At 33.5% G+C, this 19,506-nt stretch overlaps 2 protein-coding genes across 2 annotated transcripts; both read left to right on the forward strand.

Moving 5' to 3' along the window:
• The first annotated feature begins 239 nt into the window (after nucleotides 1-239).
• On the forward strand, nucleotides 240-1,888 carry LOC135135280 (zinc finger MYM-type protein 1-like). Its single transcript, XM_064064307.1, has 3 exons — nucleotides 240-463; nucleotides 899-1,656; nucleotides 1,776-1,888. Exons 1-3 carry the CDS (start codon nucleotides 240-242, stop codon nucleotides 1,886-1,888), a joined length of 1,095 nt encoding a protein of 364 aa, XP_063920377.1.
• Nucleotides 1,889-15,189: 13,301 nt separating this feature from the next.
• LOC135135283 (uncharacterized) lies at nucleotides 15,190-17,146 on the forward strand. Its single transcript, XM_064064309.1, has 3 exons — nucleotides 15,190-15,747; nucleotides 15,806-16,523; nucleotides 16,983-17,146. The coding sequence occupies exons 1-3, from the start codon at nucleotides 15,190-15,192 to the stop codon at nucleotides 17,144-17,146; spliced, it is 1,440 nt and encodes a 479-aa protein (XP_063920379.1).
• The last annotated feature ends 2,360 nt before the right edge of the window (nucleotides 17,147-19,506 follow it).

The raw sequence follows: 19,506 nt of genomic DNA on the forward strand, positions 1-19,506 counted from the left end.
TGTCGAATTTTCACCCTAGACATCCAGATTTTTGGAAAATAATTCAAAACTGTATTCGAAATACATAATATTTTGGAATTTAACTTTGAAACTGCAAAACCGAATGCTCTGAAATCTTGTAAATATTTTAAGGTTATCATAATCATGGTAAATCATGCATTTTTATCGTTGCATTGCATCAGTTTCCTCCAATTCGCGAATTGTGGCACAACAATTTGTATAATACGACAACGGCTAAAATGGATATACGAAAATATTTTGCTCCTGATACTAATGTTAAGCGTTTAAAACTGGCACCAGATCAAGATAATGTTCAACAAGAAGTACAAGAACACAAGGAAGGATTGCCTTCAACTAGTTATTCAACAATAAAATTGGAAAATGTGGGGATGGGGAGTAATTCTAATTACAGTGATACATATAATGATATGGGACATTATTTAGACGTGACCTCCCATACGAAGTTAAATCAAAATATGAAATCACAAATCCATAGGTCCCTTATAAAGCATACAATTTTAAAAATGGTATAACCACGGAAAACGTACATTTATTTTTTATTGATTTAATTCCGATTCCTGGGTTTGTTAGTCGGCCGTCGCTCCTGGTGTGTTGTGTAAATGTTGTGTGTTGTTCCGTCCTAGAATCAAGCATGGTAGTCATCACGGTGTTTTTATTAGTCGTCCATTTACAAATTTTAAAAATTTCATGAACGCGCAAAGGCGCATAGATCTTCCGAATGGCATAAAGAAGCATTGATAAAATCAGAAAATTTTATTTCTATTATGCAAGATCCCACAAAAAGTGTAGATTGTCTTGTTAACAAACAGCTACAGAAAACTATTGAAGAAAATAGAATTAAACTTAAATCTATTATTGCGTCACTTTTGTTTTGTAGTGAATTAAACTTACCACTAAGGGGCAAAACCAACAAAATCGCCATCTTCAACAGACTTTTGCAATTTAGAGTTGAAGCAGGTGATGAAGAACTAAAAGAACATTTTTCCAACAGACCCAAAAATGCTACTTGTATATCACATAGAGTGCAAAATGAGATAATTTTGCGGAACAAAATAATAGAAAATGCTGGTTTAACCAAAGATGTTTTGTTGTCAATTCTTGCTGATGAAACTATAGATATATCTGGAACAAAACAGTTGTCTCTGGCTGTTAGATACGTCAATACTAATTTTAATAAAGTACATCACGAATTTTTAGGCTTTACAGCGTTATCCCAGTTGGATGCAGAATACACTGCTGAAAAAATATTAACGACGTTGTCTTCATGGAATTTAAAGTTACAAAATATGGTCGGTCAGGGATACGATGGATGTAGTGTAATGACGGGAAAGATTCGTGGAGTTCAAAAAACAATTAATAATAAATATTCCATTGCCTTGTTCTACCATTGTACTAGTCATCGTCTCAATTTAGTTATCAATGATCTAAATCATCTTCCAGAAATAAGAAACAGTACCGGAACTGTAAACGAAATAATTAAGTTTTTTCGAGAGAACGGACAACGAACCCAAGTAGTTAGAACACGACTACGAAAATTATGTGAAACTCAATGGACTGAAAAATATAAAGCAATAAGAAAATTTGGAGAAAATTTTATGGATATGGCGGACGCACTCTCCAAATTATCTTCAGAAGGTAACTGAGAAACACAAAAAAAGGTTTACTACCTCAATAGTGCTGTGAATAACTCAACGTTTCTTATATCTCTACAAATAATTGTAAAATATTCCGCCAAATTCGAACCTGTGACACAGAGTCTATAGATAATGATCTGTTGAAAACAAATGAGTACATTCAAGACTTAATACAAATACTAAATGAACTTATATCGCTAGAAAAAGATAGTCCAGATCAATTAAAGAAGTGACTGAGTAGTAACAGGCTATTAATGAACAAAGATAAAACACAGTCAATAGCGTTTTCTTTAAATTCTGAGGTAAATTGGCATATAACGTTAAATGTCTAGGCTTCACTTTAGACCGTAAACTTACCTGGCAATCCCACCTGGAATTTTTGGCAAAGAAGCTTAATATTAGAATTTTTCAGCTAAGGAAACTGGTTACTTACTGCTCCTTCAGTGCAGCTAAAACATTCTACCATTCTAATGTACATAGTTTGATATGTTACGGATTACCTAATACTATGGGGAAGCTCAACCCACACAACAAGAATCTTTGCTTTACAAAAACGAGCTATTCGCATACTGTGTAAAACGCACGCATTGTCGTCCCCTGTTCAAAAAACTGAAAATATTATCCCTGCCTAGCTTATACATATATACTTCAGATTCTCTTACATGCACACGAAAATCAAGCAACGTTTGTAAGAAATGCGGACGTCCATAGTTACAACACACGTAGCCAACAAAATTTTGTCATTCCGTTACATCGCTTAAGTAAGACACAGCAGTCAGTCACTTACATGAGTATCAAACTTTTTTATATATTACCACTGAAATTAAGGCAATTGAATCGCAATAAGTTTAAAAATATAATGCGAACATTTCTGGAGTCAAATTGTTTTTACAACTGCGATGAATATATGTCAACGCCAATGTCAGTCGATATGTTTAATATGTAGTACATATGTAATTGTTCCATAGTTGTTTATATATGTTGTTTGTTTATTAGTTATGTTGTATACTCATTGTTAAGACCCACCACTCATTATATTTAATATAATTTATTTGACGCACCTAAACAATAATACACATGTATTTTTTTGTATGGCAAATATACATTATTGTTATTATTATACTAGAGCATGCAGAAACAGAATTCTGTGCAATTTTCCAGAAAACTGAAAATACTGCTGCTCAATTGGGCATAATTATACATGCGCCACGAACATTAAAAAGCAGGTTTACAGAGCAAACAACCGCTCTGATTGTGCCTATGATTATTACAAAAAACCACTGTTTATACCTTATTTAGACTCATTAATAGAATCATCAAGTGCTCGATTTTTAAAAGACAAACGATTAGCGTTCCAGATATTTTCAAAGCATCCTAAAGTAATGACAACTTACACATTAAATGCATATAATGAAATCATTCAAGATATAATAAAACTGTACGGAACTTTCTTCCTTGACAACTTTCAAGAAGAAGCCCGAACCTGCTATGACTCATGGAAGAACAAACCCATAGACAAAACTGTAAGAAACATGGACCTTATTCACCTAATATCGTGATCGTGGAAGTCGTGGTCGTGAGTTCGTGCTGACGTTATTTTGCTGCGCTCCCTCGTTTCTGTAATTGTGAGTACTTAGTTAAGTATCTAAATTGTTGCTTTCTACTTCAAATCTTCTGTCGATAAATTGCAATAGCTAATGAAGTGTGGTAGTAACGTGTTAACTGGCAAATCGTCATTTCCAACATTTATTTCCCTTTCTTTGGTAAATCTGCATTGAGTTTGCATTTCTTAAATAGTGTTCGGGCCAATCGAGAAGCCCGCGGTCCAACGAGCGACGGAAGGGAAGGGTACGTTACCACCCTCTCCCACTCAAATATACAATAGTTTTAGTTGTGTTTGTTAGGGTAAGAGTAAGAACAAACGTTGACAAGTACAGACGCCTAGTAGCTGCTCTGAACCCCATTAGTTCAAAGTGTCATTCATTGTGACCCAAGGGTAAACCGCCGACCATCAAGTGTACAATTGATTTCCTTTTGATTTCCCCCGATTTCTTTTGATTTCCTCTGATTTTCTTTGATTTCCTGTGATTTACTTTGATTTCCTTTGATTTCCTGTGATTTCCTGTGATTTCCTTTGATTTCCTGTGATTTCCTCTTGATTTCCTTTTGATTTCCTCAAAATTTGTTTACATAATGTACTACAGGGCGATTGTTAACTTTTTTTTAACTTGACTTTTTTGTTTTGCCGATAATGATGTTGAATTTAAACCTTTTTTTACCAAGTGTTTACTAACGTACGGTGACTAGGTAAGCTGAAGTGCTTTCCCTTTAGACGAAAAAAATAAATAAATAAAATGTATTGTGTTGCTAAGCAACAAACTGAAATGTTTAAGAAAAAAAATCTGATTTTACTTACAAAAAAACGCTACTCTAAAATCGAGGTTTTAGATGTCTAATGTCCGTTTGCACGAAGCTTGTCGTAAGCTTTGCTTAACTAAGAAGTGTTTAATTTTAAGTGGGTCTTAAATTGTTTGTCTATTGCACCATCGTTGCTTATCCGTAACTTAATAAAGCAATGCTTAGTTAGTGAGTATAATGGAATGCGGACTTCTATTGGCAACACTAGCAACTGAGGTATCTTCAGCGCATGATCGTAACATGCCAAGGTTAATTTATAAAGGAGAAGGTTGGAGTATAAGCGAGCATTTAGGCAATTCGGTTTACAGGGGTGAGGGGCAGCAAAGCACGTTGTGACGTCAGCGCATCAGCTGTCAGCTGTCGTGTGTCGAACTTGTTGAAGTGTTCGACATTTGACAGGATTATTATAATAAGAGTAATTTAATTATTCATAGAGTTTCTGCTTAGAGTAATTATTAATTATGCCGGGGCACTATTGTGCAGTGCACAGCTGTAATAACAAAAGCAAGGTAAATATTTACAATAATAATTTGCAATACATATAGAAATTGAACTAACTATAAGGAATTAAGGGCATGGATAAAGAAAATTCTGCATCAATCTCATTCCACTTGTTTCCTAAAGACAAGACAGTAAGGGATATTTGGGAAAAATTTTGTCAGCGAAGCAAAAATTGGAAACCAAAATGTTCTTCCACAATTTGTTCAGCACATTTTTCTGCAGATGATTTCTACATAAAATACAAAAAAGAGATGTACAGCCAAATTCCACATAAAATGAGACTTAAACCAGGAGGTGAGTGATAAATTTTATTGAACCTGCCATTTAATAAATTCTAAAAAATTGTAGCAATACCTGAAAAATATGTTCTGACTGAAAAGTGTCGTGACAGTACACAAGTTGGCATCTTTGAACAAAATGGTTGTTTGGCAAATGAAGATCAACTTGGTATCTTTGAACAGAATGGTTCAATGGAAGATGAAGATAAAGCTAACTTGCAAAAAAAGGTAGCAGAATTGGAAGAGAACATTTCACAGTTAAATGGCTCTAATAATAATTTGGTCCAAACTATACAAGAGCAAGACCAATACATTGCAAAGCTGGAAAAAAAAAAATTCTGTGTTGGAAAATGAAATACAGACACTGCAGGTGTTGAATAAGCAAGTAAATGTTGTTGAACTTGCAAAGAAATTTGATCCTGTTTTAACTGAAAATCAAATTAATTTAATTTTAAAAAAGAAGTTAAGAGTGACCTGGACAAAAGAAGAAATAGCAAGAGCATTTACTTTACGGTATTTCAGCAAGAAAGCATACTGTTTTATGAGAAATGAAGGCTATCCTTTACCAAATTTAAAGACTTTGCAATATTATGCCAGAAAAATTAATCTGAGAAATGGGATATTGCACGATATTTTAAACTTAATGAATGTCATGGGGAAGGACCTTTCAGAAACAGAAAAGGCCACTGTCATAATGTATGATGAAATGAAGGTAAAGGCCTTATATGAGTATGATGTAAAGTTCGATGAAATCAAAGGCCCACATAATTATGTACAAGTGGTAATTGCTAGAGGGCTCTATAGTAATTGGAAACAAGTGATTTTTGTCGACTTTGACACCAATATGACTACTACATTAGTGCACAACATCGTAAGATCTCTTCATGAAATAAATTATAATGTGGTTGCCTTTGTTAGTGACTGCGGTGGTGCAAATCAAGGTGTTATACGTGATTTGGGGATAAATATGGATAAAGTCTATTTTGATCATCCCATAACTGGGAAAAAAATTTGTTATTTTCCAGATGCGCCACACATTTTAAAATTAATTAGAAACTGGCTTCTCGATACAGGTAAATTGACTATGTAAATGATATTGCAGCTAATTTTTCAATTGTTTTAGGTTTTGTACTTGAATCTGATGTAACCATTACTAAAGATCCATTAGTAAAACTTATAGAAAAGAATAAAAGTGACGTTAGTTCCCTATTTAAAGTAAGGGAGAAACACATAACAGTTACTGGTACTGCAAGACAAAATGTGCCTTTGGCAGCACAGTTATTGTCTCATACAACTGCTGTTGCCCTAGTCCGATATTGTATTGGAAATAAGGAAGCAAAATATTTATCAGAATTTATAGAACATGTCAATGACTGGTTCGACATAATGAATTCGAGGAACTTAAATGAAACCATTAAATTTAAAAAACCGTACATGAACATGGCTTCTCAAAGAGAACGATTGGATGAAATTTATGCAACTTTTTCGTCATTGCGATGTCAAGGGAAAAAACAATTGCAAGTCTTTCAAAAAGCTCTGCTGATATCAATATCATCACTAAAAACACTATACAGTGAAATGAAAGATTTGTATGGAACAAAATTTTTGCTGACTCACAAGTTAAACCAGGACACGTTAGAAAGCTTGTTTAGTCAGCTAAGGACTAGAGGTGGTATGGATGATCATCCTACACCATTAAACGTCATTTATAGATTAAGAATAATTATACTTGGTAAAAATGTATTTTATTAAATAAGAGACATGTTATAATAATATGTTATTTTAGGAAAAACGCCATCTGCTGTTAAAGAAGCAACGAATACCATTGTGCAAGAGAACAGTGATGAATTTATCTCTGGAAAAATATTAAAAATCGCAGATGTTCCAATAAATGACAAACATACAGAACTAACTACAGACTGGAGTGATATTGATGGTGTAGGAAGTATAAGCAGCACAACTACATCAACGTCCTCAGTGGGACATAAGCTTCAAAAAGACGGTCTTGAATATCTAACAGGTTGGATTGCCAAAAAATTTTCAAAACAATACCCCTCACTCGGCCAGTATTCTTATATGCTTCGTCAAGGTGTGGAACATGATTATGCACTGCCATTTTGGGTTAATCATGTATCCTATGGAGGCTTAACAGAGGCATCAGATTACCTGAAATCTGAAACCAAAATTTTGAATCGCCGATTCAAGACGATTCATCGCCGTAACAAGTTTCGTTACAAAAATTCGGTAGTAACTAGGATGACAAATGTCTTGAAAAACCTGGTTACTTTACCAGAAGAAGTTACAAGGACATTTCTTAAGCAGCGGACGTTGATAAGAATAAAATATTTAAATATTAAGTGTAACAAGTCTAACAAGACCTGTAATAAATTAAAAAAATTAGTTAAAATTGTTAGAAACAATAACAATTGAAATATATTTTACATTGTTTTACGTGCTGTCATATTTTTCTTAATTTTCCCATAGTTTGTGAAGGTATTTCTCTGTCCGGCAAATAAAACAGTCAAATTACAGTGAAAAAACCATGTTCCGTATGCTTTTCCGTTTCTATTGAACGCGACGGTATTTTATGGAAAATCATTCGATTTTTAAATTTCCCGCTGTTAGAGCACCTTTTGACGTCATATTAATGGCGGCATATACTCCAACCTTCTCCTTTATAAATTAACCTTGGTAACATGCAAAGTGCAACATGATTGGCAACAGCGACCGAGCATGCGCTCTTTCATTTCTTATTGTTAAGAAGAACTTTAGAATTGACCAGTAAAGTGAATGACGCGCGAAATTTGAACTCAGTTCATAACACGAGACCCGTATTTCAGTTCCCCATGTAATCCTTATGGGTGAAATCGAGGCGTCATTTTAACGCTTAAATTCTACCATTAAAGTAATTTTCTTATATATCCCACTACTTGTACCATGAAGACTGATATTTTTACTGTTGATCTTGACACCAAACATGAACGGAACCGGTGGTATTTAATAAATATTTAAATTCAACTTTTACCACTACATTTGCCTCGGACGTATGTCGTCCAGTGGTTCATACTGCCATTGAGTTCCCCCTCCACATAAATGGCTTTGATTTTCACATGCTACAGATACGGTTGTGAATTTAAAATAGTACATAAAGGAGATTTCATATTTGCAAATGTTTTCAATCAATTGCCAAATTTTGATTTAAGAATCATCATCCATCCCAAGCTTTTTTCTTTTCACACATTGTTGCTAGAAAAGAAAAAACTTGGCATTCCTGATTAAACCTTTCATGTACAAGTAAAAATCACTTTCATTTTAATACGAATTGGGTCTGAAACACCCATTTAAAAAAAATCACAATTTAAAGAACAATTTATTTCAAAACAAAAAAAAATATTCTACAATAAAAAAATGGCACTTCCTAATGCAAAATCTGATTCACTTTTGGTGAAAAACTGGCCCACAAACTGTCGTCTTGATGGTCCATTTAAATAGTCCTCAGACACTAATAGTTCTTCGACACTGTGAAGTAGATTTTCTTGAGATCATTCTGGTTTAGAGCCCAATAGCCAAAGCAGTGCTTCGCTGTGGTGCTTCGCTCCCATCAGTTTGTCGTAAGCTTTCATGAAGTTGTACCTCAACATAGCTGTTTTTAGGTTGACTTGGGGATTAAAAGAATTTTCAGAGATCACAGCTCTGACCTCAGCTGATTCACTTTTCTTCAGATGTACGCCCCAAGAACGCAAATTATTGGTCCAAAATACATACATTATAACGTCCATGTAGGGCAGGTGTAGCCATATGGTGACATACAAATGCACCTCTTGGGGTTTCACATGTTGCCTCTCTTAAGGAATATCTATCCATAATAAAACAAAATACCTCATAAATCTACTTGATACAGAAATTTTATCAATATACATTAACTTACCATAACCTTATACCTGGTTATTTCACATTCTAGCTCGAATAAACTCTTCAAGCACATTTAATTTAATTCAGTATACCAACTGACTTTCACTACATTATTTGACTGCAAAGAATTTTCTCCGTTCACAATGCATTTCCGATCGTCAACAAAAAAAAATTGGTAATTGCCCCTATTGTTAACACATGTCTTTCTTTTCATTATTAATAACAAATACAAAAAAACCAGTCCACAGACATATATCTACAACCTAATGTGAACTAATAGTCTAAGAGCCAGTGGCCGGCTACCTGTATGTAATTGACCAGACCTCGAATTTTGTACAGAGAGTCTCCTCGATCCAACATACAAGGACTGAGGACTCACTAAGTCCAGCGCGGCTGGCGTAGCTGGAGCTCAGGTACGCCAGGTATCAAGAAATGACTAATTTTAAATGCATTTGACCATGTCTGCCATTTGGAAATTTTAAAATATATGTTTATTTTTATTAAAAAATAACCACGGCAGACCATTATTACGCGTCTAACATCGTGGCAGACAATTCTGAAAGTGCCAAAAAATATAAAATTTTCAAACTAATTTTGACCAAGTCTGCCATTAATATATTTTCTTGATTGTAGTGTTAATATATTATATTTATCACGGCAGACGTTTTTATTGAGTACCTATACACTTCAGCAAATAACAAAATCTTAACTACTACCCGAGCAGATATATAAAAATGACGCATTATATCTTACATTTATTTCATCTGCCTGAAATTAAATTTATTGTTGTTTTGAAAAATTGATATTTGATTGGATAATATCATTAACAGTTCGATAAGAATGACAGTTTCGAAAGTTTAAATGTATCAGTTGACTACCGACAAATGATACCAGTTCATCACTACACCAATATTTAATGAAGAAATCAATGAGCGCTTCTTTAAATTTCGTATTTTTTATCTCTTTTGTAAAATTTGATGGTCATACCTTCTCAGGCCCAGAAATTGTGAAATCAATTAACGGTGCGTCATGTCGTAAACTTCTTTCATTGTCTTTTATAGATGGATGCAAATATTGGTCGAAAATTAAGTCGATTCTTCGTGCTGGATATTTTGTTATCATCTGCAAAAATTTTTTGGAAATATTGTCTAATGTTTTTGGTACTTCTTTCATAGAATGAAGAATGAAAAACCCATCAATTAAAAATACATCTGTATTGTGAGGTGGTTCCTGATCAATATTTGGTTCCAGACATTTAGCAAATACGGATTTGACAGTTTTACAAATACTACCAACTAAATGACATAAAGCTAGAGGTACAGAAGTTATCGGATACGATATATGAATTCCTACAGAAATATCAATTTTTAAAAACAACAATAAATTTAATTACAAGCAGATGAAATAAATGTAAGATATAATGCGTCATTTTTATATATCTGATCGGGTAGTATTTAAGATTTTGTTATCTGCTGAAGTGTATGCTCAATAAAAACGTCTGCCGTGATAAATACAATACTTTAAAACTAAAATAAACAAAATATGTTAATGGCAGACTTTGTCAAAATTAGTTTGAAAATTTTATATTTTTTGGCACTTTCAGAATTGTCTGCCACGATGTTAGACGCGTGATAATGGTCTGCCATGGTTACTTTTCAATAAAAATAAACATATATTTTAAAATTTCCAAATGGCAGACGTGGTCAAATGCATTTAAAATTAGTGATTTTTTGAAACCTGGCGTACCTGAGCTCCAGCTGCGCCAGCCGCGCTGAGCTTAGTGAGTCCCCACCCCTTGTATGTTGGATCGAGGAGGCTCTCTGTACAAAGTTCGAGGTCTGGTCAATTACATACAGGTAGCCAGCCACTGGCTCTTAGACTATAATATCACAGAACTAATATCACCCAAAAATTGACTATGATTGTTTGTTGTGATTAAAGTACGAAATCAACTGTCATATTTTGGGGATTTTCACGATCTAAACGTCACTAGTATCGTTCCGTTTCACTCATGCGCAAGACGTTAGAAACGATGTACGTTACTTCGATGGATAGAGTTGTTTTTAATTTGCAATATTTCTTTAACAGAAGCTTTTTATATAGTTAAACCTTTAGTAACAGGAAGATAATTGTACAGTCTTTATCGCTTGTAGCATGAACTAGTTAAGATTTCTACCTATGCGGCGTATTTTGTCTGTAAAATCAAGCTCCCAAAAGAAACCCATAGTAGAATTTTTGAATTATGAACTGCCGCGCATTCTAAATTCTAACCTTACTTTACTGGTCAATTTAAGCCGTCACTACCTGCCGGCTTAAAATAAGCCCCTCTTAGAACACCCTAAGAAGCGGTTTCATGTTGGTGCAACAGTTTTCTGTTTTTAAGTATTGCTTAAATTTTAAGTATAGTTGCAATTCGTTGGTGCAAACAGACATAAATCAATAGAGTAAGTATACGTTCGAATTTTACACTTTCTTGGGTCAAATGTTTGTTCTAAAAGTGGACATATGCAGTATTCTAGATTTTTTGCACATTCAGTCAGAAAACCTTATGGTCTATTTTAATTTTGAAATTAAAAAAGTCTGGTGTGTACAAAGTAGTTCGTTTAAATCACTCAAAGATTTAATAAATTATATTATATATTATTATTAATTTTTTAATATTATGAAATTTTGATTTTGACTTTACGAAATTAAAAGTACATAAGCCCAAGGATATTTTTAGTTACGTCAGCAGTTTTTACTTATCAGTGACTCATAGGGCAACAACGACTGGCTCATACGTTCACAAATGTAATTAATATGAATACCAAATAGTCCAAAATCATTCTATTAGGTTCATCTCTGTGTTGTGCATACAAGATCTATTAAATCAAACTTATAATAATAACTTAAGTCATTACTTTTTAAAAATTGGGTTTATTCATTTATTATAGTAGCATAAACAGAAAAAACAAGTAGTTTCATTTATTTTATTAAATATTAAAAAAACGGTAACTCTAAACATAAAAGTTAAGCATTTCTGTTGGATCATAACAAAATATCACAAAATAAAACAACTTCTTAAAAAATACTTACCCTATACCTGGGTCGAGATTTGTGTATATATTGTAGATGAAGTTGAAGTAAAAAACTGTGCTAAATTCTAGCTACCCATAAATACAGATGATAACAATTTTAATTTTTTGTTCACAACTTTCAAATGAAGCATATTAGAAAAAAACTTTTGAAATGCAAAATTTAAGACGTAAGAATTTTTTCTGCACAATAAAGGAGTGGATAACCCCACTTGATAAATTTTCAGAGGTAATTTTTCCCTTCAAAAGTGTTCATGGGCACCTAGAATTTTGCAGAGTTTCTTACTTTAGTATTCTCTACGATATATTCTTGTACAAATCTCGACCCAGGTTGAGGTTACATTATCACAAATTTTAATCACATCACTTAAAAAAAACTAGAATTAAATCAAATATTTTTTCAATAATTTTTTTTCAAAAACTAAACTGCCTCTTCTGAGTACCTGAGGTGGAGGTAGTTTCATTATATATTCATTTTCTTGGATCTCCCCCTGATCTTTAATGTCCGGAAACATAAAAGCATCCGGAATTTTTGGATTCCTTTTCAAAAAATCACAAAAAATAGGGTTAAGTGATAACACTTTACCAATGTAACATTTTTTGTTTTGTTTTTGAGTTGTTAATTGTACTATAATATTATCGTCGATATTTAAGTCTGGTTTAGAAGGATCAGTCTTACTATTTTCAGCCTTGAGATTCAAAGGAGGATTCAAATCATCAGAATAATTGGAAGAATTCAAACTTTCGGTGTCCGTGCTGTCATCATATTCGATACTACTTGGGTTGTCTAAATCAGATGAGTCACTTGATATATTATAGCGTCTTTTTTGTTTTCCAATTTGGACTGGTTTTTGAATTTGAGATGCATCTTTATGTTGAAGGCAGGTATCTGTTTCTGAGTTAACTCTACTACTATTACATTTCTTATTTTGAATAAATCTTTTGAGACGATCCACACTGACGCGATCCTTTTCATTGTCTAACAGCCAGAAAAGTGAAGACTTTTTTATAACTTTTGTTGTATTATCTAAGCGTATTCTGACTAGATCACCTTTCTCAACAAAAATATCGTCACTATCAAAACTTCTAAGGTGTATGTCTCTGTCAAATTTCTTAGATTCGTACGAAATTGTGCAAAGATCATTCAGTAAATCTTCATCTTGGTCAACTGGATCGTTTTCCAAACTTTGAAAACAGTTACCTTTCATGGCTATTTGAGAATTGTTGTAATTTTCAATGTGATTGCACTATCCTTCACTAAACATTTCATCTTCAACTTGGTCATTGCATTCATTGTCTTTACACGGAGGCAAAAATACATAGTTGAAATCTATCACTTTCATTCCTAAATCTTCATTGTCACGCAGATAATCCCGTAAAGCTGATTCTACGGTGCTTTGTATATCTTTATCTGAAATGTTTCCTAAGTCATCATTTTTCACAAAATCTCTCTTCATGATTGAACTTTTTTTCCTGATTTCTCTAGGAAAAACGAATTTTTTATCCAAATCGTTTTTAATGTTGTTTATAGTTTGCTGTCTGTCACTTCGATGCAACATATCTCTTATATTAAAATTAACAATTGTGCTAAAAGTTGAGGTCATTGATCTAAGACTTCTAAACATACTCTCACAAGTTTGAGAGCTAAACTTCCAAGGCAAGAACATATCATCAGTGAGATTTTTGCACGACCTGAACTTAATGAATTTGGTACCTCATATTACAAACTCAATTTTTAGAAACTAATTTGGGGTGAAATTATAAATTTGGTTTGTAGCATAGAAATAATATTATATGGAAGTAACTTAGAGAGAGACGCGCGTTGTCAACACAGTGGGACAGAGATAGGGCTCCCTGGGTGGCAAAACATTGACGCGAAACTGCAGAGCACTGTGTTTCTGGAGGTTTCTTTCGTGCTGTCGCATGGTGTTTGAAGGTGTATTTTTGCAAACTTACTTTTTTTAGGCTCAAGTTACCTTATTTAAATGTCTACACTCTTCTTAAGTTGTATTTTATTGGACTATTTGTTAAACATCATGAAATCGTGTTGTGCGTATAATTGAATCGATCGTGCAAAGAAAGCAATCCTGCTTCATTTCATAGGTAATAATCACATACACAGACGAAGGATTTCGTAAATAATTTAAAAAAATTGTTAGATTCCCTAAACATTCCGAGTTACGAAAAAAAAACGATTTATTGCTACAAAAAGAGGGAATTTTATATCTATTGATTATTGTTTTAGTTATTTGTACGTGGATTTAGAAAATAGATTTTAGTAGAAAGTTCCACACAATTTAATATGTTTAATTTAATTAGGCACCTTGTCACTTTCATCGAAAGTTTAATTACTTTTATCCTAAAAATTTCAGAATTACCAATGAACATACATAGTTAACTTGTACAAGATTACTGTAGGTACTAACTGAATTCGTAATATATTGTAGATTCTCTATACATTTCATTTTATTAAAAGACTATCTCCACCACTTAACATAATTTTTGTCGTTTCACATTACACATAATTTTAATGTAAACTGTAAAAATATAGTTTTCATTAACAGACGTTTATTATAATTGATTGTTTGAACAAATTCGTAAGAAAACGTATTAATTCCCATTCAAATGATGCGTTTCTTGCCACCCAGCACGTGATACGTGGTCAGCCGTCCTTTCCCCACTGATGCATAACCGCTCTAGCTATTTCTTTCTTATGTTGATTACATTCGCTCGCGTATAGAAACGTATACAAGGCTCCATCCATTCCTTTATTAGATCAATGGTTTGTAGGTATAAAGCAATATAATGTATCATTTCTCATCGGAACTGCACTTCATTAACTACAACTTTAATATTTGTCAGACTGAAATATCATGCTGTCAGTTAATGATATTATACTGGAATTTGCTATTATTATGCCCTTAAATAGTACATTACGTGCCAAGTATAGAAAAGTGAAGTTTTACCAAACGAGTATGGTTCGTTTGAGTACGAGTGAGCGAAGCGAACGAGTAACTTAAAAACCATACGAGTTGTGAAAAGACTTTTCTATCGAGGCGCGTATACTATTTTATCTACGACTCTTTAATAATAGACGCATTATGTACGTAACTATAGATACATAATACCCCATATTAATCACTAGTGTTTAATGAATATTAAACACTAGTGAATAATGGATTTATTTCAAAATGTCCTAAAATACTGTTCCTTTTTTTCTAGAAAAATATACACGTCAAAACTATGTATGTATTCGTTTTTTACGTGTTATATATTTAACAGTTATTATTCTGTGTAGGATTTAAAATTTAAATTTACAATCTAAACGGAATTCGTATTTCGCGATTGTAGATGGTAGATGGCTCTGACGTTGTTTACGTTGCCACCTGCTACTACGGACGCTTAGCCGCCATTGTGCGTATTGTTTTGAATTTTGATTTCTTGCGAAAATTTATTACCGACGAGTGTTTTTATAAGAGGTTATCATCAGTTATAATGGATGAAAACACTGAAAATCTTCCTGGCACACCTCCCGAAGTGGCAGAAGCAGCTGGTGCTGTTAACCTGTTACCAGAGAAATCTCAAAAATTGTACAAAATAGCGTACAATCAATTCATGAAGTGGAAACAAGAAAAGAAGATTACCTCATTTTCCGAACGGGTGATATTAGCATACTTTGCAGACTTATCAAGTAAATACAAAATTTCTACGCTGTGGACTTATTACTCCATGCTACGAAGTACTCTCAACATCAATCATAACATTAATATAGAACAGTACCATAAATTAAGAGCATTCTTAAAGCGTCAAGGAGAAAATTACCAGCCAAAGAAAGCGAAAACGCTTAGTCCTCAACAAATAACTAAATTCATCACTGAAGCCCCTGATGTAAAATATCTAGCAACGAAGGTAAGAAATTATTGTTTCAAAATTATGTTGTAGGTTCTCATTTATTATTTTTTTAAAGGTGGCTTTGATAATGGGCATAATGGGTGCATGTAGGACTCAAGAACTGCATTCAATGCGAATTCAAGACATCAAAGATTTGAATTCAGCTTTTTTGGTAACACTGCCCAACACTAAAACAAAGATTAGAAGATCTTTCACAGTAACTGAAGATTACTATTTAATATGCAAAAAGTATCTTGATTTACGTCCAGCTGAAGTGCAATCAGATGTGTTTTTCCTTAATTACCAGAATGGTAAATGTACTATGCAGAGAATAGGTATCAATAAATTTGGTGGTATGCCGAAAGAAGTTGCAGCATATTTGGGGCTCCCAAATCCAGAATTATTTACTGGACACTCTTTTCGTAGATCCTCGGCTACTTTATTGGTGGATGGTGGAGGGGACATAACCGATTTAAAACGCCACGGAGGATGGAAAAGCTCCTCCGTGGCAGAGGGCTACATAGATAACAGTGTGAGATACAAACTAGAAACATCAAAGAAAATTTTTAAACAGGTGAATCCCTCGTCAACACCATGTGCATCAATTCGAGCTCCTGTAATGGCAGAAAACTGTGAAAACATAGAGGAGTATGCTGCTGTAAACTGCGATAATGTTGTGATGAATCCATCTCCCCCATGTACATCAAGTGAAACTAATTGTGGTTTAAGAGAAACTAGTAATTTTGTTAAAAATTCCCATTCCCTCAGTAGTAATGTCAGTGTTGACATGAAAGGCAAGCCAATACAGATTTCAAACTGCAGTGGCCATTTTACATTTAATTTTCTTGCTAAGACAAGTAATAATAATAATTAATTACTTATTTGTTTTGTTTATTGTTTCTGAAATAAATTATTATTTGTGAAACGTGTATAATTTGTTTAGAGTTGTAGATAAAACGTCGTATTTAACTAGCGCATAATGGCTATTATTCACACGGATGATTTACACACTCGCCTGCGGCTCGTGTGTAATTTTCATCCTCGTGAATAATATGCTACATTCTGCGCTTGTCAAATAATATACTATTTTCGCATTTCATAACCAGATATTATTTGCGTTAATAATTTTAAATATTATGTAAGTCAAGTACGAATAAAAAATAATAGTAGGTAACGCTTTTCAATAACGTAGCAACCAAGCAGAACTTGTTTTTCGCATACAACAACAGTCAAACAATTTTAAACTAAATCAGAAATGGATTCACGGAATATTCCCGTAAGTCAGGATATTTTGAATGCTGCCCGCGAAGCTTGCACGAGTCTGCTCCCTGCGAAATCAAAGGAAAAATACGAGAAGACGTATGGAGTATTTTGCCAGTGGCGGGAAGCGAAAAAAGTGATAGTTGCTATGCAGTAATAGTTGCTATGCAGTAATGGTAGCTATGTAGTAATGGTTGCTATGCAGTAAAGGTTGGCTACTCAGTAAAATGAGTTTTTACTGTACGATTTGAAGTGCATAAATCTAGTTTATTACTGAATGAAATGCGAAAAAGGTTATTTAATCTCCACTTTTAAGATTAAATTGATATTTTCTTTCTTATGATGAATGCTATGACTTATGTCGTACATGTTACGTTTGTTAGTTCTAGAAAATATCTAGTTTAACTGGATTTGCTATGATGATTTTGGATTTCCTTTGTTTTCTTGTTGATTTCTCGTTAATTTCTCATTGATTTCTTCTTGATTTCTCGTTGATTTCCTCTTGATTTCCTTTTGATTTCCTTTGATTTCCTTTGATTTCCTGTGATTTCCTGTGATTTCCTGTGATTTCCTTTGATTTCCTCTGATTCCTTTTTTGATTTCCTGTGATTTCCTTTGATTTCCTCTAGCGGGTACAATTGATTTCCTCTGCGGTTTACCCCTCGATTGTGACCTACAAGCAACCAGGGCTATCCATTGTGGCCAACAAGTTGATCATCCATTGTGACCTGGTCCTTTGAGAAAACGACACGGTTCACCATTTTGGATCGCGTCACAACCAGAATACCCACATTTCTTGGATTCTTGGTAGTACGAGCCGAGTATCCAATCCAATAGGTAATCTTATCTACCGGCCCGCCGCACTGCTTTGCGTCGTGTGGCCTACCACTCCTTTTTTTCAGCAAAAGAAAGGAAATAATTGTATTCTAAAAAGGAGGACAAGTGATTACAGCTTATCCTAAATATGATTGTTCCATGTGGTATCTGTCTCGCTGTCATTGACGGTAAATCGTCATCGGTTCCTTGAGTAGTGTCTGTAATAAGCAATTTGACCTCCAGTTTGTAAATATGACCGCTACAATCCTAAAATATTTAAATTCCGTTCCCCGCCTGTCATGAAAGTGTAAAGAGTGAGATAGAAACTATTTCGCAATTAACCATACGGGATTAAACAAATTTCTTGAGGAAAAACATAACGAAGTTATTAAATAATTTGAATAGTGTATTTGACACTTTGAAATCGGATTTTAACAAAGTCACTGAAGTAAATATGCGGGTGCTGCATAAGTCGGAATCGGACAATGTAATTCTCCCATCTTATTCGCAAATTCTAGAAAACAAAACCCAACCTGTAATTATCATAAAACCTAAAACTACTGTCGAAACTGCTGCACTTACAAAGTCCGATATTAAAGCTAACATCAGTCCTTGGAGTCTCAGCTGTCTCTTACCCAAGTGAAGGATATTCAAAATGGTGGTGTTTTAATCGGTTTCTCTTCTAAAGATGAGGAACAGCGGTTCGAAGAACGTGGTACTGCGAAACTTGGAGGAAATTATGCATTCATGAAATTAAAGATTTTCAACCAAGGGTTAAAATTGTTGGACCATCCCAAGAGTATCCTGATCCTGAAATAACTAACTTTCTTGAACACTCTGTTCAAACCAGCAGAACAACATTCAATTATCTTCCTGAATGTAAGGTGCTTAAACAGTGGCCCACGAACAAAAATAAAAAAAAAAAAAAATATCAAGCGCTATTGCAGATGGACCAAACAACTTATGATGTAGTTATGAAGGCTGGTAGCGTATTTACCGGTTGCGATTACTGCTGTGACGGGCTTGGGAGATTTTCAAAATTAACTTTTGTTAATTTATTATATATAAAACTGTAAAACTCTTGTCGTGGACCTTGTGCCCGACATATAGTGAAAATATTATTTATTTGTTCGTAGGCTGGTTCGTGATGATGGTAACACATTCTAGTGACTGGACAAAGGGACTACTTCAAGTATATGCATTTTGCTTAAATGAATAATTATATTTAATTTAGAAATGAGTATGTACAAAAGAGATTTAGTCATATGAGAATAATTTGGAATAACAATAAATTGTAGTGTAGTTTAATATGCAAATATAATTATCAGAAAATGAACTTCAGTATTAAAACATTTTTAAATAAATTCAAGAAAACTTTATAACTTTGAAACTAAATCTTTGAAAGCATAATAAAACAAATATTTAAAAAAAATCTAAAACAAAAATATAACAAAACTTAAAATTGGTACCATAACTCAAAATTTGGTAACAACTCAAACATTTGTAACAACTCAAAAATTTGGTAACAACTCAAAAATTTGTAACAACTCAAAAATTTGGTAACAACTCAAAAATTTGTAACAACTCTAAAATTTGGTAAGGAACATTATAGTAGTTGCGTGGTCAGCGTTCATCAAACAATATAACTGTTTAACTAATAATTTCAATGCAAATTAATCTTTAAAAATAGATCTAAATCTC

The sequence above is a fragment of the Zophobas morio genome, unplaced genomic scaffold (genome assembly GCF_036711695.1).
Source record: "Zophobas morio isolate AGI-343-1 ecotype UQ-CSIRO unplaced genomic scaffold, CSIRO_AGI_Zmor_V1 ptg000024l, whole genome shotgun sequence".
NCBI lineage: Eukaryota > Metazoa > Arthropoda > Insecta > Coleoptera > Tenebrionidae > Zophobas > Zophobas morio.